A 22,993-nucleotide genomic window follows, 5' to 3' on the forward strand; every position below is an offset into this window, starting at 1 on the left:
CCTAGCCAAATTCAAGAGAGCAAATTTAAGCGCCCTAGCCCACTAAAAAATCGTAGTCCACTAAAAAACCCTAGCACCTTAGTAAGCCAATCGCTGCCGCCATCACCAGGACATTCAGCACCTTCTCATCCACTGCGGGCAACAACCGCAGCAGTCTGAACCTCCCAAAATTCGCACCAGCGCCATCGCCACTGCCGACCAGTGAATCTGGATTTCCTTCTTGAGTTTTAACTATCTCCAGTACTTGGCTGACAAGTAGTTGGATCTGTTTAGATCTCAGCTCAGATTTCAGAGAAAATAAACTTCTGGTCCACAAAATAACCATGACGACGTTTAACCTACTGGGATAGTGGTCTACCTTAATCTGAGCACGTGGACGTGAGTTGAAAATTAGATCAAGCACGCGTGAGTTGAAAATTAGATCAAGCAAAAACGGACAATGTGCTGCATATAATTTATGATTAACTATTAAGTACTACAACTAATTGTAATTAGAACAGCTTTTCTAGCATTAATCAAACAATCAAAACAATTTTCCAGCTACAGGTGTCTTCATGACCATGTTGCTACAAGCCCTTGTTCTAGTCCTCCTTTTTCATATTGTTTCTTCCAGGTCCAACATCACCACCTTACCCGGCTTTCCCGGTGACCTTCCATTCAAACTTGAAACGGGGTTTGTACTTTCAACATACTATTCATTTCTTGTACGTAGTTGCTTATATACATGGAAGAACCGATGAAAATTAATATCAATCATGGCTTTTATTAATGAAGGTACATTGGAGTTGGAAACTTGGACGATGTGCAACTATTCTATTACTTCATTGAGTCCGAAGGAACTCCAGAGGATGATCCTCTTGTGCTTTGGCTCACCGGTGGTCCTGGCTGTTCTGGTTTTTCTGCCATTGTATACGAGAATATTGGTGCACATACTTTTCTGCCCTTCAACATTTCTTTTTTTCAATTCGGTCATCGTGGATAAGTACATAGCAAGTTTAGAGTTTAAATTAATGTACTTCACTAGATTTGTGTAGGTCAATTAATTGATTGGACTTGATCCTTACAAGAATTATTTGTTAGTTGAAAGTGAAGTGGGTGAATGGGGGTTTTTGGCTGGAGTGGCTGGGTGGGGATACTAAAAAGAGGGGTGGTGGTGGGGGGTTGGGGGTTGGGGGAAGAGCAAAGGGTTTGATATTTACGGTACCCGACAATTTGTTGTAGGTCCACTATCATTTGACTATGCAGATCCCTTTGACAACAAGCCACAACTCAAGTTGAATCCATACTCATGGACAAAGGTAGGAGACTTCTCAAATTGTATTTCGTTCCAAGTGTGCTTGTGCTTGTGCGTGTGCGTGTTTGTGTTTTTGTCTGTGCGGCTGGCACTACCTAGGAAGCAATCATATAGTGGCAAGAGGCGAGACTAAATATAGGATACCATTCTGTTAATAAGTTGTAGAGACCTCGGGTCGATCGAGAACTAAATAACCCGAATCGCTTGCAGGTTGCCAACATAATATTTATAGATGCCCCTGTGGGGACAGGGTTCTCATATGCAAAAAGTTGGGAAAGATACCCCATTCTGAATGACACACTATCAGCTGCACAAACATATCAGTTTCTTAGAAAGGTGAGGGACTCAACACACTTCTTTTGCTAATGAGCTCTTGCATACAATAATGTAGATATTAATCCCTAGTTTTCAAATGTTTTAGGTTAATTATAACAATGAGGATTTTGGTTTTTGATCGAATGAGGATAGTTCTAACTAATTCTGCTTGGTAGTTTCGTGCAACCTAATCATCAAATCACTTACAAAACAATAGAAAAGTCAAGGACCTGTAATCTAAAAGCCCGTCTATCGCACATAGTTGGAGGTTGATGCAAAACTAGCTGCATTGTAATGATTTGCTATATTGTGGTGCAGTGGCTAGTGGATCATCCCAGGTTCCTCTCTAATCCACTCTATATTGCTGGAGATTCTTATGCAGGCATAGTTCTTCCGATAATCGTTCAAGAAGTATCTGATGGTAATCCTCTTACAATCAAACTTTTGTCGTCAGCTTCAGCCACCAATATATATAAATTGAGAGAAGGGATCATTACAATCATGCAACTTTAATTCAATCTCAGTACCAAGTGGATTTGTAGGGTAATCTAATTTTATAGGGTAAACTAGTTGCATGTTTAGGTTCATTATTAATTGTTCTTCTTCCATCATGCAGGTAATAGAGATGGAGTTGAGCCAGTAATGAATCTCCAAGTACATGTTCTTGCCGGCCCTTAGTTTTTGAGTATATCATCTCTCTCTTGGGTCATTAACAGAATGGTATCCTATATTTATTTTTTGTATGTATTCGGCACAGGGATATGTGCTTGGCAACCCAGTCACAGATGAAGAAAGAGACCAGAATTCCCAAGTACTGTTTGCTTACCTAAAAGCTCTTATATCACATGAACTATACCAGGTGATCAAAATACCCTCCGATTTTGTTTATTCTCACTAATTAGGTTTCATGTTGTCATAGGATAGTCTTGATATTCAGATCGTCTATTGTGACATAATATCAAATTTGACAAGGAGTTTACTCTAAGTTATGCGTATTTGCATGTAATTTTCTTGCTTGCCAATGTCTCTGAAATATGGTTGTAATTTTCTTAACTATCTAGTCAATCAAAAGTAATTGCAGAGGGGAGTATGTAAATGTGGATCCAAACAACGCATTATGTGTTTACGATCTTGAACTTGTCAACGAGGTGAGTGTAAAGAGCTGCATGTAATTTGTAATTAAACTTTAAAGTAGTGTATCATTATGTTATATATACTGATTTTCAAGTTGAATAAGCAGTGCATCCAAGGCATAAGCCTTCCACATATATTGGAACCTGAATGTACTATCAAATCCCCAATACCGATAGGGAGAGAGTGGGATCCTCGCGATTTCAGTAATAAGGAGCTTGTACATTCCCTTCTTCAGTTTCCTCAAGTTTCTAGGCCATGGTGTCGGGTACATCTCTCTCTCTCTCTCTCTCTCTCTCTTCACTTTGGCGCTCAGGCCCGGTTTGTTTGGGATTGCTTCTGTAAATATATTTTTGTTTTGTTTTGCTAGAAGCACAAGCAAAATTCTAAAAGGAAAATGTTCATTTACCCAAATTTGAGCTACACTAACCCCATTTACCCAAATATCTTATAAGATTGCCCACTTACCCAACAAATTATATATTTTTTGCCCTAATACCCAATTAAGTTATTTTTTATTTATTTTAATTTTGCCCTCTCTCCCTTTGTCACTTAGAGAGAGAGACTTAGCCGGACTCTAGTAGCCGGCCGCCGGATTCCGGAGATCGGCGGCCGGAATCCGGTGAAATCCGGTGGCCGGGGTCTGATTTTATTATCCCACAATAAACTTGTTATTGCTCCTCAATAATACCCAATAAACCTATTATTGCCCCCCAATAAACTTGTTATTGCCCCCTAATAAACATTTTCTTGCCCCCCAATAAAAAGTTATTGGGGGGCAATCTTTTTATTGGGGGGCAATAATAGGTTTATTGGGGGGCAATAATAAGTTTTATTGGGGAGCAACATCAAAAAGCTTCATCATTACCTACTTGTAACAGAAAATAAAGCCACTGATATAAATTAAAACTAATCCAACCCTTACTCTGTGCCTTTATACACCTTCATTATTCTAATCACAAAGTAAAGCCTAGCCATCTAACAACAAATTTAAAATTGCTCAGTGCCTTAGTTTGACTCAATTGACTTTTAGTTTGATATACAATTGACCATTTACTATTCCACTTTCTTTCTCAATAGCGCAAAATCGCATTGATCCTCTCGAAAGAAAATCGCGGCTGACAATGCTTTCCAACACCGACAACTTGTTGGAACTCTGCAAATTCAAAACCAAGCACAGCTCTAACACTAGCTTCGCCCAAAAAAAAAAAAAAAAAGAAGCAAAACAAACTGAGAATGTGAGTGTGTGCAGAGAGAGAGAAAGAGGAGAAAACTATGCACCTGACCTCTGATGACGGCAGCGGAGGGAAGCTTCTCCCAGAGAGTAGACAAAGAAAAACCGGCGTCACCTCCGCCGTGGTCGCGGAGGACCGTGCATGCTCTCTGAATCCGAAATAAAGCCGTGTATCAGAAAACCAAAACCCATCGAGAAATAGAGCCAAGATGGCCCAAAAGCCGCCGGAAAGGTTCTGTCACCGTCATCGACTCGCCGGGCCACATGACTTCTGCAGTGAAGTCTTCACCGCCGTGACTCGGACTCCAGTGCTCCGGTGCTCCAACAAGGGGGGGGGAGAGAGAGAGAGAGTCTGGGAGGAGAGAGATCGATGAGGAGTGTAGTTTCAGTTCAATTAATAGGGCAAAACTGTCATTAAATGTTAAATTGGGTAAGTGAGATTCAAAAACTCTTAGTGGAGTAGGTAGGAGTATATTGGCCCAAATTTGGGCATTGGGTCAAGAACCCGGCCAATTCTAAAGTAGGATATTGGGCAAATTCAAAAAAATAGGTTTTAGACCGTTTGATTGATAATACATCCAATGGTCTGGAATATTTATAAAAGGGTTTTTGTCCATTTACCCTAATTCTAGAGATTTTTTTCCCACTTACCCCATTAAGTTTTTTTAATTCCCCTTTACCCATGAAGACTCTAATAAGGTTTTTCCTAATACCCAATTTTTTTTTTTGAAGACTATTTTACCATCACCCCTTTGTTACATAGAGAGAGAGAGAGAGAGAAGCCATAGGAGAGTTCGCCTGAGTCCCGTTACCGGCCTCCGGATTCCAGTCACCGGTTGCCAGAATTCGGTCACCTTTCGCCGGATTCCAGCCACCGGTCATCGGAATCCGGTCACTAGCCGCTACCTACCGGACTTCTTTGAAAACCTCACCGGAGGTCCCCAAAGAGGTCGTCAGAGATCACATAGGTCGTCGAAAAGGTTTATTGCCCCCAATAAAGGGGCAATAAATCTCTATTGGCCCCCAATAGACGTCTATTGTCCCCCAATAGAACTTTCAATCGCCAGAATGAGAACTAATCTCTCAAAATTTAGACAAATAAACTTTGATTAAAGAAAAAAAAAACGAGGAGATTACATCAATTCAAAACATCTATTGCCCCCCAATAGAACTTTCAGTCGCCGGAATATGAACTAATCTCCCTAAATCTAGACAAATAAAACTTTGATTAAAGAAAAAAAACGAGGAGATTACATCAATTCAAAACGTCTATTGCCCCCCAATAGACCTTTAACAGACCTCTATTGCCCCAATAGAACTTTTTTTTTTCTTTCATTTTTCTTTCCTTCTGGGCCTTTTGCCCAAAAAAATAAAAATGAAACAAAGAAATTGATTTGGGCACCCAGAGAAAAGCTCTGGGCACCCAATCAGAGTTCAAGGAGTTCAACCGTGAGACGTGAACGACAACCCCAACGACTCCGCCGCCGATCTTCTCACCACCACCTGTAAATTCTGATCCTCTCCAATCTAGGCATCCATCTGCAAAGCTTCGCGCGTCTACCCAAAACAACGTAATGGACCAGGTGGTTTCCGGATACTGCTCTGAGATCAAGGAACATTCGCAATCGGAGCCTCCATCGTGGAGCTGACCGAAATTGGAGCTGTTGGGTTCGGAATCGGGGCTGGGCCTTGTCGATCGGAATTGGAGGCGTCGAGGAGATGGAACTCGATTTGGAATCTCTCTTGAGTTATTCGGCCGAGTCTAGTTCAAGCATTCGGCGTCGAGCTATTCGTCGGCGCCGTCGTCATCGGGGCTGGGCCTTGTCGATCGGAATTGGAAGTGTCGAGAAGATGGAACTCGATTTGGAATCTCTCTTGAGTTATTCGTTGAGTCTAGTTCAAGCATTCGGTGTCGAGCTATTCGTCGACACAGTCGTCAGTAACCTCTTTTGCTGGTGTTGGAGATGTGATGCTGGAGGATCTGGGAAGCAGTCTGGCAAGGATTTGTGATGCCGAAGTTCGGGTTTAGGGTCGCGCAAGAGGTGGAGATCGGGGAGAGAGAAAGAGAAACCGGTAGGGGTGGGCACGGTGCGGTTCGACTCGGTTCGACTCGGCTCAGTTTGAGGCCCAAATCGCAAACAAACCGTTTTTTTTTTTTTTTTTTTTTTCAGTTGGGCTATATATCAAACCGCAACCGCATTACAAAAGGGTTGAATTGATTATTTCGGTTACATCATTTTTCGGTGCGGTGCGGGTCGGTTTCGGTGTGGACTGATTTATTTATTTCAACTAGAAAGGAGGCCCAAAGTCAGGCTTATTTTTACATAACAATTTCAATAAGGCATAAACAAATTTTCAATGCATTTAGAGTCCACACAAATCGGCAAATGTCACCCAAATATCAAGCAACTAGCAGAAAGACCATATTTGAACACTTAACAAACCACCCCCCCCCCCCCCCCCCCCCCCCACACACACACACACATATATATATTTATCAATTATCAAGCAGACATATCAACTTATTTCAAACTGAAAACATAAACAAAAATGGATTTCTTATATATTACAAACCGACAGTTCCATCAATGGAGAAATAATAAATAATATAAATTCGCTTTTATGCGGTTGGGTGCGGTATGACCGTAAAACAACACCGTTTTTGTTCGGTGCGATTTGGGTCGGTAACCGCATTTTCGGTACAAACTACCCACCCCTAGAAACCGGCTGCGTGGAGAGAGAGGAAAGAGTGGTGTGGATGCAATTTCTTATTATACGAAGGGAAAAATTGTCATTTAATTATAAACTGGGTAAGTGGGAATAAAAATCTGTTGGTGGGATAAGTGAGATAATTTTGTCCAATTTTGGTACTTTGGGTCAAGGACCCTATTTAAAAATTGGATAATGGGTTTACCCCTAGCCAAATCATTAGTAATTAATTATAGAATCTTTTTCTCTAAAAAGGAAAAAAATTAAAGAGTCTTTTATTACTAGTTAACTACATTACTAATACTTTCCTTAACCAATTATAACTGAGGTCTATTTTGAGTAATTTATCATGAAATAAAATAATTACTTATTTGGCATGACAATACGTTGCCTTGTAGATGTGGAAATTTAATTCTATTCAAGTACTTATTCTACCTACGACCATATTTGCAAGTTTATGAACCAATTTACAATTGTTACAATCAATGTGTTGTTCTAGCCGTAAACCTTCATTTGTAGAACAAATAGAGCATGTGTCATCACTGATGTAATGAGATTCTCGATTGTATAATTGAGGTATTATCTTGTGAAATGTCTTTCATTGATAAGATAATTACATCTCTGACAACGCATGTTATGATATATAAGTACAAATGATGAAAAATGTTGTAATAAATGTCCAATTTGTGGTAGTTATTCCATTAGGACCACATTTACAGGTTTATAAATCATTTTACAAAGCTGACAACAAATGTGTTGTCCAAGTGGTAAATCTTCAAATTTTAGACCAATTGAATGGAGCATGTGTCCTTTTTCATGTAATACAGTGCTCGATTGTGTAATTGATTATTATCTTTGTAATCATTGATAAGATAATTACATGTCTCACAACGCATATAACGATATATATAAAGACAAATGATGAAAAATATTGTAATAAATGTCCTATCTATGGTAATTACTTCATCTAGAACCACATACAGGCTTATAAATCATTTTACAAAATTGACAACAAATGTGTTGTCCAAGTGGTAAGTCTTCATACTTTAGACCAAATAGTGCATGTGTCCTCATTCACGTAATAGAGTTCTCGCTTAGTAATTTGGGTATTATCTAGTATAATGTCCTACATTGATAAGACAATTACATATCTGACAACACATATTACGATAAATAAGGACAAATGACGACATGCACTGTAATAAATTTCATATTTGTTTTAGTTCTATTTGGCGTAATTAATATATTTACGACCTCCATTATGTGGTTTGAGCGATGTTACTTATATAACAACAAATGTGTTGTAAACCAACATTTTTTGAGCTAAAAAAAAAAAAAAACTAGGATAGATTTTTTCTCTCTCAACCTAGCTCTCTACGGCGGCTTCGCCTCCTCTTTTCCTAGCTTTCTTCTTTTCGTCTCTCACCCTCAACCTTCACTCAGCCACGTACATGGCCTCTATTAATGCTGTCACTGCTAGCTTTGCTGCCTCACTTGCGTTTGCAGAGGGAGTGCTCCTGATCTAGGGAGAACTGGTGGCAGCCTTGTTCTCCAGTCTTCCGAATCTTTTCTAATTGGGAAGCCTCTGACCCGCCCTCCAGTTGACCCTGCGGCCTTCAAGGCTTACTTCCTTCGTACCTGGATGGTGGACAAGGGTTTCAGGGTTCAAGAGCGGGCTGGAAATCCTTTCTTGTTCTCGTTCGAATCTGTTCGTGATTGCAGCAAGGTTTGGCGGAGCGGGGTTTGGTGCTTTGACCGTGCTCCTATCTGTCTTGAGGAGTACGACGACATCAAACCGCTCCATGAAATCCCACTCAAACATATCCGTTTATGGGTTAGGGTTTCTGGGATCCTTCCCCTATATGAAGAACCGGAAAACTTCACCCTTATTGGCAATCCGTTGGGTGGTTTTCTGGGCTACAACTAGAACGAATTCTAGAAGGGTTTGTGTCACGCCCCGAATTTTGAATAATCAATTCAAATCCGAAACATGAATAATAACAATTACAATTAACGTTCTGAATTTTTTTCTCACAAACAACCACACTTCACACCTCTCAATATTACAATAAGTCAAATCCTCAAGTTAATTATTACAACACACTCTCACCAAATCAAATTGTAAGGCTCAATGAGCTTAACTCACCTCACTATTACAAATGCTGTAAAACTATAACAAATACTCTAACCCGCTCGATCACCGCCCTGATTCTCCTGACCTGCAGGATTACCCGCTACACCGTTTGAATAGTGTACCGGGATTGCAACAATACAAACCCGGTAAGCTTTTTGCAAAGCTCGTATGAGTAAATGAAAGGATTGCACGATTTAAAGTAACACAATCAACTCAAGCACATTTTAATTTTGTTTTGCATAAGAATTGAAGTGTACAACGTCACTTCAAGCATCAATCAACTCACATCTCATCATGACTACTCAAAAATAAACAACTTCTTACTCAATATATACTCACAGGCTTATGATTTATTTATATAAATCATCCCATGCAGTATATTATACTTACAGGCTTATGATTAATTATATTAATCACCCCATTCAGTATATCATACTTACAGGCTTATGATTAATTATATTAATCATCCCATTCAGTATGTCATGTCATACCCAAGGGCATATGATAACTCGTTTATCCCCCAAGCAGTATGATGGCAGACAGACTAGAGCTCTAACTGTATCGTAAAGTGTCACCTGGGCCAAGGTTCACCTTACGAATGACTGCTTTCCTCAATTCACTCGACTCCTCATTTAATTCATCTCAACGACTCAACTATCGCACTTTACTCAATTACCCATTATCATAGACAACACAACATCTAAGATAAATCACATATTCCAAAGGGTAATGCTCAAAATATAACTCAGTAAATCACATCAATACTTCACCCGATGTCACACCATCCAATATATATTCCACGTAAATATATATATACGTAGTCACCCACACAAGAGTGACCACTAATACCAACTATAGTTCACATGCAATAAAATCTAGAAATTCATTTTTTTAGTTTAAATACATTTTACTTACCTATGGACCGTAGCGATCAAGTCCATATAATTTAAAACAATATTTATTTTCATAAAACAATTTCCACAATTTCCCAATTAAATAAAATCACCGAATTTCGGTTCGTGAATGAACCATGTGCGATTTACTCACCTCGATATTCCCGCTGCGTCTTCAATTCAACACAATACACACCGAAATCGTTCACCCAAGGGAGACCGTCAATCACCTAATCACACATGACCTTAACTTAGCCAATAGCTCAAAAACATACTCAAACGACAATCCAACGGTCGGATCGAAATTAAATGATGATCCAACGGTCGGATCCTCACGGATCGCCTTTAGGATCACCCCCCAAAAATCATCACGAAGATCCAACGGTCAGATCTTCCTGAATCGTCCTTACTAACATCTTCACAAATTTATACGAAAATCCGACGGACGGATTCTCACGAATCGCCTCCCTAATCACTGTTTTGCATTTATACAAAGATCCAACGGTCGGATCTTCGCCCATGATCACACAAAGTCACTGGGACAGTCATAAGATCATCATATCAAAACTACAAGTCCATCTGACGGTCCTAACTTCACATATCACAAATCTAACGATCGAAATCGATCGAAACTTAAAAATTCATAACTTAATCATACGATATCCAAAAATTGCATATAATATATCAAGATGATCGTATTGAAATATAGAATCTAAAAATGCACAGAAACTATATTTTTGACCCCCGGAGGTGGCCGGAAAGGGCCGCCGGAATTAGTGGCAGAGCCGCCGCCGACCACCGCCAATGATGTCGGGGCCGGGCTGCTCCTCTTCCTCTCATCATGCTTAACAACTTTCATAACTACCATGTAAGCTGAAAATGACCGGAAGTGGTTGAAATTACCTAAAACAGTCGAGGTGGCCGGAAAATTTCCAGAATCCGGCGAAATTTGCAGAATCCGGCAAGGCTTGATTTCGACGTCAAAACTTCAATTTCAGGCTTCGATCCCTTCTAGAGAGTTGTTAAGAAACTCAAGGTGAACTCATTGGTTCAAGAATCACAGAAAAATATGGTCTGTAGCTCGAGATATACCGATCGAAAGCTTCGGTGGTCGGAAAAATTCCAGAATCCGGCGAGCTTGAGTTTCGACGTAAAAACTTCAACGAAACGCTTCGATTCCTTCTGGAGAGTTGTTTAGAACTTCAAGACGAACTCACTAAGCCAAGAATCACATAAATAGGTGGTCTGTAACTCGAGATACACGGATCGAAGGGTTGTTTGTCGATCTAAACCAGTCGAGCTCCGATGAACGTGAAATCGTTCTACCCAGGTCTGGTCCTTCTTGGTGCTTGTTCAGAAAGTTGAGGCGAATCCAATGAGACAAGAATCAAGAGAATTGGCGGCCTGTAGCTCAAGATATCGAGATAGAACCAAATCGAGCTCAAAACGGAACCGTGTCCTCCGCCGCCACTGCCGGCCGTGTTGCGGTGCAAGGTTGCCACTGGTAGCTGCGCAAGAACGAGGTGGAACTATAGGAACTGGTCTGGTCTTGATTGGTGGTCGGTGGAGGGAGAGATGAGTTGATGAAGATTGCTCTGTTTCTTGGATGGTTTTCGGACGTGAGACAGAGAGAGTGAGAGAGAGTTGTCTGGTATGATTGAATGATTATTCAATTATGCATAATCATGAATGATGATTAAGACACCGGCCTTGAATCAAGGAACACCCTTCCTTTTAACAAAGGTGTTTGCCACCAACTGTTTTGGTTAAAAGAAAAACCGGTTATTACAGTTTGATCCGATTATGTTTTTCCCATGACGTTACCAAACCAGTGTTGCTTGAGCGTAAATTCTTCTTAGATGTTTGTGTGGGACCAATATTGCAGTTCTAGTTTGAGCACTTGAAAGGGAGGTGCCCTCAATGTGGCATGACCACACATGCTGGAGTGAAGTGTGAGGAGCCTAAAGCTTCTGTTTCGGCATCTAGGGTTCTAAAATTTTCAAGCCCCTTGACTTCGGGAGGCTTCTTCTCCTTCACGGCACAGAATCGCCGCGATTCTTTCACGGCTTCCTCCTCTATTCCGAAGAAGAAGAGGTCAACTGTTAGGAGGTTGGTGAGATCTAGCACTGATTTTGCAACAGTTGCAGAAAAGAGGGATGCTTTGGAATTTGTTGAGGAGCAGGATGTGGAGCAGGTACAGAATGAAGAGGGTGCGAACTTGGTCTGCAGGGTCAAGCAGATACGGTGCAATCCATGCAGTTGGAGGCTTTGCTTTCCAAGAAGAGAGTGCGCAATAATGGTTGCAGCCCTACCCCTAAGAAATTCAAGACTATATTGGGAGATAAGCTTCCTACTTTGCAGGCTGAAGCTCTAGGTCTGTGGAAGATGATACTGATGTCACTCTACTGACGTTGAAGAAGAAGTCGGGCAGGCCGAATGTTGCTACTTTGCAGGCCGAATGTTGCTACTTTGTGACTCACTTACCTTGCAGTTACTGGTACTGGGCTAGCCCTAAAGACAAGAGCAAAGGGAAGCTTTAAGTTTCCTTAGTCTTCTTGCCTATCACTAGAAGTATGGTCTTTTACTACTTGCATCTTAATTCCTCTAATTGTATACCAATTGAGGTCTATAGGCGACTAGGTTACTACAAAGGGAGGTAGGTAGTGAGGATTTGTTTTCTTGTTTTTAGGCTCAATAATGGAGCACATTTGTTAACAATGAGGGTTACCTATCTTTTGCTTGGCAGCTTGTGCCATTTATGATTTTGGTATAAGACAACATCTAATATACATGTCTTCTAGTTGGACCTCCAAATTTGATATTTGGACCTCTATCTTTTTAAATTATTAATAGATTTTGTCAACTCATATGAAAAGACAAATAAGGACAAAGAGAAAAAAAAAATACTCTTCTTACCTCCCCTATTAATATAACATCGATTTTTTTTCAAAATTTCTTATATGGGCTAAATATTATTTAGTCCCTGAACTTTTACCGAAAAAAACAATTCAGTTCCTCGCCTTTTAATGTGACACGTTTACTCTTTGTTCTTTCAATTTTAGACCCAATAGGTTCATTCCGTTACATTCCGTTAAAATGTGCCGTTAACTCCCAATTTTAAGAATATAGCCCTGACTTTCTCTTTCTTTAAATTTTTTTAATTGTTTTTATTATTATTTTTTCTTCTTTTTCTTCTTCTGATTCGCACCAATCCTTCCTCCACCAGATCAAACCTCATACCCGCCTCGATCCTCAACCCGGCCTCAAGCAACAAATTAATCTCTTCTCTAGCTCGGCCAAACACCCAATAAAATTAGTCATAACTTTTAATACGACATTTAATCTCTTCAGCAGGACTACACCCTGTAGAAACAAGGGAGGGACTTGGCAATTGACATTGACCCATAAAAAATTAAAAACAGCGAAATGATTTTGCATTCACTCAAAAAACAAGATGATTTGGCCTTGTTATGATATAATAAACTTCAATACATGACACACAACAAACTAAAAATTCTATAATACATACCCATATCTCATACACGCATTTATAAATGTGACAACAAATTTGTTGTCAGAGTAGTAATGTTGAGTCATATTATTACACCACATACGACCTTGTTACAAGTTTTTGAACAAATTTGTTGTCAATGTTGTAATTTTTGTTTAATTATATGTAAATAGTGTAAATGAATATGATAACTTTGTTCTCAATGTTGTAATTTTGATTCAAATAATTGTAATTTTTGTTCAAATAGATATAAAATGAGTGTATGATAAACACCACAGTACCATAGCTTGTCTCACAACAAACATAATGTGAATCACTCAAATATTACTAAAACCTATAGGCCATATATTTGCGAGGAAGAACTGAAAGCTAAAACTGTAATCCCAAGTGGCTCAAATGGATAAAGGTCCAGCTTGAATCATACGAAATCAATGAAAACCAAGCTCCATTAATATCCACATACAAGTTCATCTCTCATATTTCTAATAAAGAAATTCAAGGTGCAAGGAATACAATGGCATCACGATTAACAGTAACATTTTTGTGAATATATCCACTATCCAGCGAGATTTACATGCTACTCAAACATATATTGGAACATCTAGAACCCCAAGCACCATGAAATGAGAAGTTACTTACTAACCCCATCTGATGGGTTCGTCAACAACTCAAGTGATTTTATTAAGTGATCCACAGCCATCGTTCATCCATCCAGATCGGTTCTACTGCCAAGAGATTCGTACCGCCCTAGACCAGATCCCTCTCTCTCACTCTCGCTCTGAAAGTTTTGAATTGAGGGTTTTTAGAGATTATGGCGAATCAGGTCGATTCCGGCCTCGTGTTCCACTGCAAGCACCTCTACGCCTCTCCAGCTTTGATCTTGTTCTCGGTGACGAATAGGTTGAGTTGGGATTTTTTTGTTTTTAGGGTTTTCGGATGCATGGGGTGGTGGTTTGGATGCTTCTGAGTTTGTTGGAGGAGGAGAATTGAGGGAGGAAGGAGATGGATGAGGTGGTGGTGGAGAAGTTGAAGTGCTCTAGTGGACTGAGCGAACTGGTTTTCATTTTTTTTTTTTTTACCTGTTTGAGACCTCTCAGGGCTATAATAGGTATTTAATCTTAAACTGAGTCTTATCAAACTGAGTTGGCATAAAAGGATTAGCCACGTCAGCCATTTAACAGCACAAATTGACGGAATGGACCTGTTAGGTGTAAAACTGAAAGAACAAGGAGTAAACGTGTCAAATTAAAAGGCAAGGGACTGAAGTGTTTTTTCGGTAAAAGTTCAGGGACTAAACAATATTTAGCCCTTCTTATATTACCTACATAACTTCATAATTTACCTAAAACAATTAAGTAAAGATAATTAATTTCTATTCATAGCCTCATCATTTAATACAAAAATAAATTAAAAACAATTTGAATTTGAAATTTCCTTAAACTAAATTTATTGAATATCTTGGTGTAGTTATTACTAATTAAGATCCAAGCTTTTAATTAGATTTAATCGATGTATATATATTATGTTTTTGAGAACCAATTAAAGTCTTTTCTAAAATCATCCATATTGCAAAACAAACAAAAAAAACTATGATCTGGATTAATAGAAAAATCTTTGTAATTGTCTACTTGTTCGTATCCTCCAAGAATCACTTTTTGGTTTCGTCACTGAAAGTACACCAAAAATATAGGCAGCTTACTCACACAATTCTTCATGATTGAATTGATAGAGATAAGAAAAAAAAAACAACAAATTGTTGAAGATACATATTTAATTGTTCAAGGGTGTTTTGGTAAAATTAAGGAGGTCTACTTAGTTATTTAAGTATTCAAAAAAGTGAATTGGAGGTTTAATAAGTATGAGAGGTCCAAATATCAAATTTGGAGGTCCAACTAGAACCTCTCATGATATTATATTCATCAAAAAAAAAAAAAAAAAACAAAGCAACAAATGTGTTGTTAAAGCGGTATATATATATATTTTTTTTCAAAATTGTCATGTGTCAAAATTTAAATGGGTAACCTGTTAACCAATTAATTTGTTAAATTTAAAACAAAAAATTTAGAATTTAGAATTTACCAATCCCCCGGTACTGTAGCTCATCTCAAAACACAAAATGCCTTTATTAGAAATTTAGAATTTCATCCTTTCAAAAAGAAATTTAGAATTTCATCTGTTTTCATAGCGAAAAAGCATTTGGAAGTACTCAGTACAGCATTATTCTAAACCTAGAAAGCACTCTGAACTAATTTTGCCAAACGTTTTGGCCTTTCTAGCTACAAGCATATATACCAAAAAAGTCGGGAGTAATCTTTATTTACTAATCGTAACTGAACATATCTTTCTTCGCTGTACAGGCTTATAATTATTTTTCTTCATTTACTTGGGCAAATGATAAAACTGTTCAATCTGCTCTTCATGTAGAAAAGGTACTTCATTCGTTAATTTTAATTGCATTAAGATCTTGATTCACAGTACTTAATATTTCTGCTTAATAATTGTAATTCAAAATAACAAGCAGGGAAGCATCAAGGAATGGGTTAGATGCAATTGGAGCTTAAGTGATTCATATGTGAAAGATGTTTCTTCTAGTGTTGGTTATCATCAGAACCTCGCAAGAAAAGGCTATAGAGTTCTGATATACAGGTAAACACATATTCTGATTTATATATATTTTAGCAAAATCTCATAAGATCAATACGTACAATAGATGTCCTGGGACTTCTACGGATCACATTTTATTCTAAGCACAATATTCATCTGTACATTAACAGTGGTGATCATGATATGGCTATTCCATATGTGGGTACTGTTGCTTGGATAGAATCTCTGAACTTGACTCTCGACAGTCAATGGAAACCTTGGTTCGTCAATGCACAAGTTGCGGGGTTGGTGTAATTTCTACCTCATTTTCTTTGCAGAATTGAGTTATAACTATCTCGTAGTTACTATTTTTGTTTTTTGTCCATTCAGCTACAAAACAAAGTATACATTGGGAAAATATGAGTTGACATATACAACCATAAAGGCAAGAACCATCATGACTTAACTTCATTACTGAACATGCTATAATTTATTTAGCAGAAGTTGATTAGGAATTTAAAATTTCTCTTCGTGCAGGGTGCCGGTCACACAGCTCCAGAGTACAAACCCAAAGAATGTTTTGCTATGATCAGTAGATGGTTCGCATACTACCCTCTATAGTTCTTTTGGAGTAATTTATCTTCAAAAAGCACAAATAAATGTTAATTCTTAAAATTAACAAGAATATTAATGATTTACCCTGCGGTGCATTAAACAATGTTGGGTTGGTAAACTCTTTCCTCTGTTTTTGTTTGTTCGCCACAAATAATAATTCGTTCAGATTAAGCAGTGACAATTCCTAACACCCACTGAAAATATAACTCAAGATCATGCTAATTACCAAGTTATACAATACGAATTACGTCCAAATTCGAGCTAAGCCCCATTATATTCCCTCCGATTGTAGTGCTTAAGAAAAATCGAAAGGACAACCCCAAAATGCAAAAAGATTCTAAGAACTGCTTGTGTCGTGTATTCTTCTAACTGGGCAATATCTAATACGCCGATCGTCCACAGTGATCAAATGGAGGTTAATATCTCTTCTTCACTTCTTGTAAGTAATTGGGCTGACCATTGGGTTGACCATTAGTTAAGACCTGTTGATATATCCTTCAGCTCGATATCAATCACATGCATAAAAAAATCATTAAGAAAAATAAGGTTGTGGTCTGTTGATATTTAGGTCCCCAAGGAAATAAACCAAAGGACGACGACCAAACAATCAAAACACCTTTTAGCTCAGCCAGCAGGTGCATCATGACTGCATTGCTACAAGCACTTGTTCTAGTCCTCCTCTTTCGCATCGCTGCTTCCAGGTTCAACATCACCAGCTTACCCGGCTTTCCCGGTGACCTTCCATTCAGACTGGAAACTGGGTTCGTACTCTGAACATGCTACTAATTTACATATATACACACACACATTGATGAACTGATGAAAATTAATGAATCATGTCTTTTAATTCTACTTCTTAAGGTACATCGGAGTTGGAGACTCTGACAACGTGCAACTATTCTACTACTTCATTGAGTCTGAAGGAACTCCGGAGAATGCCCCGCTTATGCTTTGGCTCAGCGGAGGTCCTGGCTGTTCTGGTTTTTCTGCCCTCGCATATGAAATTGGTGCGTAATTTTCTTTACTTCAACATCTTTTTGTAACGGTAATCGTGGATCAGTACCATACACAGCAGGTCTAGATTTACATGTAGTTCAGTGGTTCTGTGATGGTTCTAGTTCACGAATGTTGGGCTAATCAGGCAAGTTGTTGCTCTGATCAATGCAATAACCCATCGAATTTTGCCTGGATGCCCTTGCTTCTTCATTCATGGCGTCTCTCACAACCTTCTGGTTGCCCAAAACCCCAATTCCTTCTCCTCAAATCCCAGCGAAATCCCATCAATCCTCACAACTTATGCTTGTAAAACAGTGCCGTTTAACTCCTCAAAGAAAGATCTTTCTGGGTTCCGCCATTAGAGAGTTCGATGGTGGCGGAGTTGTGCTCTTCATCGTCTTCCTCAGCCTCTTATGGCACAGAAGATGTTTGGACCCAAAATGAGCATTTTGGCCTGACAAGGCGCGTCTTGGAGAAATTGAGCCAATGTCAGTGGCTCAAGCTATATATTGTCGACAAGTTCGAAATATATATATTTAGAGGCTAAATAAAGCCTACTATGGAAGCATGGAAGCATGAAAAGTCAACTTTAGCACATTTTCCTACTTCGGCTAGGAGAAACCGAGCTAAACAAGGAAGGAGGGACGGCAGACTAACCAAACGAAATCCAAATCAGCTAAAACTTTCTAGATTAAATCTAGAAAGCCCAAGGATCATTTCTTATGAAGAGTGCCAGAGCTATTTTTGAGTGGAAGGCCTTCAAACAATCAGTCCAATTTTCTGCAGAAGCAAAACTGGAAAACTGGACCTGTAAGAGGTCCAGCAGCGTTTCCGGCCCAACCACTATACCAAAAGCTCGGAAATTTTACCAGGATGATCTACACTCATAGTGGAACATTTGTTATGAAGAAGTCACGGTCAAAATCTGAATTCTTGATGGAGATATAATTGAAGGAATAAAGGAGCCGAAAGTGCTTCCTTATCTCCAAAATTCATCATTCCTTATCTCCAATTATGCTTCTTTATCTCCTTATCTCCGAAATTCATCATTCCTTATCTCCAATTATGCTTCCTTATCTCCAAAACTCATCATTCCTTATCTCTACTATCATTTGTTTAAGAATAAACACTTTGACATGGTAGCCTATAAATAGAGGTTACAATGAAACACTTCGATCACCACACAATTCACAACAACAATCTCTAAGATTATCCAAGCCTCTCTAGAGCAACCCTCTCCTTCTCTTACCGGTAGTCACACTCCAGTTCTAGTCTCCTCACGAGCCGATTGTTAGTGCCACCAAACCTTCCAGCCAAGCTAAAGTCACGCTTTAGCAAGTTCTCCTCACTTCCTAGTAGTTCTCGCTCTGCTCGATCTACAACATCGAGTATCGATTGTGATTTTGAAGAAACTCAGCAAAAGTCCTCGCCACGAGGCACAAAGAATCCCACGACGAGGTTGGTGCTCTCCTCGTCCACAATCGCTTGAAAGAAGTCAGGTCAAGGGACACCCCCGACGACCGCACCCGAATGGTGCTGTCACGCCCGCGCAAGAAAAGAGACTGTTGACCAGCTGCAGCAAAATTGGAGCCAAATATTTTGGCACGCCCAGTGGGACATACTGTGAACTGTAAATCACACCACTATTAAGAAGTTGAGGTTAGTAAGGGGTTGTGAATCATAACGGAATAGGTGAAGTCCCTTTTGTTAATATTGACCTAAACTCCTTATTGGTGCCTAGTTCAGGTCCCTTAAGGTTAAGGGTGGTTTTTATTAACACTTGTTGAACTGTCTTCACACTTATGATCTTTCTCATCTTAGTAAGTATAGCCTATGTGAAATGGTGTCTAGAAAGGGGACAACATTCATAACAGGTTATTGAATCCAGAAGTGCGTACAAATGGGCCTAAACCACTATGTGGGAGTAGTTCATGTCAAAATGGATTCTGCCTCTTTTGTTCGCCCTCCCCCACCTGGCCATTTCAGTAAGGTTGCCTAAAGGATTTGAAAGAAAGTTTGTGTCTAGGCAACTATACTTGGGCCGCACGTCTAAACCTTGATTCACAGTGTCTTATTGAATTCAGCTACTTTCAATTCAGACTTCCAGAAGCCATTGGGAAGTCAAGCGCAAACCCTTATCAAAAGGTTTACATTAACTGCCCGAAACATAAGACCTCCAGGTACAGACCGCACTCGCGTGCAGACTGTCGTGGTCTTTTTGAAGAACAAGTAATCCAAAGATTTTCTCCCCACCCTCCATCGACAGAGATGTCAACTGAACGAGGAGGAAATCAACATCCTATTACTGAAGGCGAGAACGTTCCCGCCGCCCAGCCTAATCAGGCTGTCGATACTTCTAGCATCACCCAGGTAGCCGCGAGCACAGTTACAACTATTGACTTTGTGCCTATTCTCGTTCCAGAAAATGCGACCATAGAAGAGCGGCTTAATATCCTTCAACAGAATTCTGCTGCATACAATGAGAAGATGGAAAAAGCCTTTGCGGAGGACCGTCGACGGCTTGATGAGTTCACGATCTCGGTCAAGAGGCTTGAGCTAGGGGCACAACAAACACAAGGGCAATTGGATGGCATGAACCAAAAAATGCAGAAGAACCACGAAGAGCTGTTGGTCGCAAGCAAACACATCGTTTTAGAAGTCACGACGATTCGCAAAGAAGGATCCAACGTCGCGACCCAGGTGGCCATGCAGAAGGCTGACCTCGATCAGGCCAGAGAGGTTCTACATAAAACACTGGGAGATCCTAGTGCCATTCTAGGCTCTCTAGGTCAGTCTCCCATATCTGGCAAGTACATACCACCAAATGCTCGAAAAAAGCAAGCGGCGGCAGTACAGCCACATCCGCTATTGCCGCATCAGTCAGAGGTAAAGAGATTACTCTGGCAACGGGTGGGAAGAACAGCGCCGCGTCATCAGTCACACAAGGGACCAGGACTTTGACAATCAATGAAGGGGCCTTTGTTGATCATAGCCTGTTTCCCCAATATGACAGCGACGGAGTTGAATACGTGCCCCACGATCCACCTCCAGCAAACCATTATGGTACCGACTGGGTTGAAAGTCCGGCGAAGGTCACCGCAACCACAAAGGTGACGCCAGCTGTGGGTTTTACGTCGCAGATGTTAACCCGACACAAAATGACCCATGGAGGCGGCATATGTTTGGTTAATCAGGCTTCACAGGCGCCACTGCTGATCTGACCAGTTGATGATACAGTGGTTCACCCACCTCTTCCTGATCCAAGATATATAAGGAGAGAGGAGGTAGAAGCAATGATCAGGGCCGTGAACTAGAGACCTAACCTGGAGGAGGCCTACCAGGGGCCCTTCCCACCGCATATTACACAGACACCTTATCCTAGGGGATATAAGAACATTACGTTCTCTACTTTCTCGGGAGAGGAAGTCGAAAATGCCGCGGCCCATTTGGTTAGGTTTCGAGTACAGTGTGGCCAGTACCAGAACGACGACAATCTGAAGTGTAACATCTTCGCTACTTCTTTATCAGGGTCTGCCTTCACCTGGTTCACTAAGCTGCAACCGGGATCAGTTGCGAGTTGGCCCGCAATGGAGAAGCTGTTCAAGGAAACCTTCGGGACTACCGAGCCGGAAGTAGATCTGGCTTCACTCACTCAGATGGCTCAGCAGCCAACTGAATCCGCTGTCATGTACCTTCAGCGCTTTCAGATCCAGAAAGGAAAGTTGAACGTGATTCTGCCGGAGAAAGAACTGGTGAAGTTGGCAATCAAAGGCTTAGAGCCCAGCCAACGCAAAAAACAGCATGGAAGCATGTTCAATTCCATAGGGGAACTGATCACAGAAGTAGGAAGTTTCGAGCACTTGCTCAGGGAGATGGACGCTATGAAAAATGCCTCGAAGGGGACATACATCCCAGGGAAACGCCGAACACTGGCTGCGCTCAGCCATCAATCCAGTTCCTTTGATCCTTACTACAAGAGTGAGGAATCTAGTACAGCAGAGGTTGATGAGTCTGAAGAAGACGAGATAGCTGCCTGGAACTCACCGGGAAAAAGGCTTCAACGCTAAAGCAACTGAAGCTGTGCAAAGAGCCGGTGAAGCTCAACTCGGTGGTTTTCACCAAACCAGAGTTCGCAAGTTATACTTACGACGCGAACAAAGCGCATGAAATCTTGGATGAAATGATCGCCGCGAAGATGGTGAAAACCGACTTCGGCCCATTTCCCAAACTAGAGCAGCTAAGGGGGAAGAAATACTGCAAACTCCATAATATGTGGAATTATAATACAGCCGATTGTGTTAAGCTGAAGGATCAGATCCAAATCTGGTTAAATAAATGTAGTTTGCAAGTAGAGGCGCGGACAACAGCAGCAACGTTGGTGGACCTAGATCCCTTCCCAGATACCGGCATCAACATGGTGGACGTGGCATGGGGTGAAAAAGATCAGCAGAATCAAAGTCTAGACCACGCGGCTAAGGATTTGAAAAGGGCTGGAGACAAAGTCGTGAAGCGGGAATCCAAGACTCGTTTACCCATCGTCCTATGCTCGCGGTGCAAGGAAGAATGTGACACTCAAGCCCTGCAAGAGGAAACATCCTAGACTGTCCGCTTTGGATCTCTGCCACCAATACGGTTAGTATCATCCTCTAGAAACTTCCAACCATGCAGCCCAAGAGTACACAGTGGTTCAGAAACTCCTTCTCCAAGGGACTCAAACTTATTCAAAAAGTTGAAGACCGCGAGGGAAGAAGGGCAAGCAGATAAGCGGCAAGGGGTTTTTACCAGACCTTACATTCCGCCGGTGTCGACGTCCTCCATCAAAGAAGGGAGATGGTATACACAGAAGAAGGGCAAGGCGGTGGAGATGAGCTCTTCAAGGAAGAGAAAACTCCAGTGGAGGTTTGGAGAAGCAAAGCGAACCTTGGAAGCACTAGATCAAGGACTGATCAAACCATCGCAATTACTGAAACCTCCATAAGAGTATCAGAGACAATTGGAGGCACTGGCCTCCAAGAGATTCGTTTCCCCGCAAGTTCAGAAACAGCAGCCCAAAGTATCGCACAAAGAGCAAAAGCCACGTGCCCCCAAGAGCAGCGCTCAGGAGAAGTCCCTAGTTCCCGCAAGGCAAGAACCGCCGCCAGCTCATAAAGTCAATGTTTGGAGGAGAGTATCTCGCGAAGGAAGAAATAGCGAGCCTTCCATCTTTGACAGGCTGGGGGGCAAAGACAATCGGTCCGCAATTGTGCAGAAAGTTCAAAGCTTGGTGGTCGCTCTCCCAGAGGAAGTGCCAGCGGCAAAACAAATTTTAGAGTCACTGAACCAGGTTCCCATGGTACAGGAGCACGAACAAGCCAAGGCGGTGATCCCCACAGAGGAATCATTGGTTGCTTTCATGGTTAAACGGTTCAACGCCGATATCCCAGCAGATGAACCCAAGCTCAATCTTGATGATGACATGGACGAAACAGAAATGGTGGATACCTCTTGCAATATGGTTTATGTGCTCCCTGCTAAGTATGCCTTACCAGTCGCTGCGCAGGAATGAGTAGAAGCTGAAGCGATTGGAGAACAGCAGTTG

At 40.7% G+C, this 22,993-nt stretch overlaps 2 protein-coding genes and 1 long non-coding RNA gene across 5 annotated transcripts in view; 2 read left to right on the top strand and 1 right to left on the bottom strand.

The window, feature by feature from the left end:
* Positions 1 to 560: 560 nt before the first annotated feature.
* LOC133737081 (serine carboxypeptidase-like 18) lies at positions 561 to 16,569 on the top strand. Its single transcript, XM_062164708.1, has 14 exons — positions 561 to 673; positions 775 to 923; positions 1,222 to 1,298; positions 1,505 to 1,630; positions 1,928 to 2,030; positions 2,226 to 2,263; positions 2,367 to 2,468; positions 2,671 to 2,757; positions 2,850 to 3,008; positions 15,579 to 15,650; positions 15,743 to 15,867; positions 15,996 to 16,109; positions 16,195 to 16,249; positions 16,342 to 16,569. Exons 1-14 carry the CDS (start codon positions 561 to 563, stop codon positions 16,423 to 16,425), a joined length of 1,404 nt encoding a protein of 467 aa, XP_062020692.1. The 3' UTR covers positions 16,426 to 16,569.
* Positions 8,764 to 10,899, bottom strand: LOC133738980 (uncharacterized). The gene is made up of 3 exons (XR_009860386.1): positions 10,614 to 10,899; positions 9,865 to 9,940; positions 8,764 to 8,917 (listed from the first exon to the last, which is right to left on the bottom strand). It is a non-coding gene; the product is annotated as an uncharacterized LOC133738980 (long non-coding RNA).
* A 392-nt stretch (positions 16,570 to 16,961) lies between the features above and the next one.
* The window catches only part of LOC133739947 (serine carboxypeptidase-like 18), a 52,446-nt gene continuing 46,414 nt past the window's right edge, over positions 16,962 to 22,993 (top strand). Inside the window, exons 1-2 of one of the 3 annotated variants that reach the window (XM_062167771.1) lie at positions 16,962 to 17,180; positions 17,281 to 17,426. In XM_062167771.1, coding sequence (XP_062023755.1) covers positions 17,062 to 17,180; positions 17,281 to 17,426 — 265 coding nt within the window. In that variant the 5' untranslated portion in view covers positions 16,962 to 17,061. The remainder of the gene's footprint in view (positions 17,181 to 17,280; positions 17,427 to 22,993) is intronic. The other 2 variants (XM_062167772.1, XM_062167770.1) reach the window with 2 other exon arrangements.

The sequence above is a fragment of the Rosa rugosa genome, chromosome 3, assembly GCF_958449725.1.
Source record: "Rosa rugosa chromosome 3, drRosRugo1.1, whole genome shotgun sequence".
NCBI lineage: Eukaryota > Viridiplantae > Streptophyta > Magnoliopsida > Rosales > Rosaceae > Rosa > Rosa rugosa.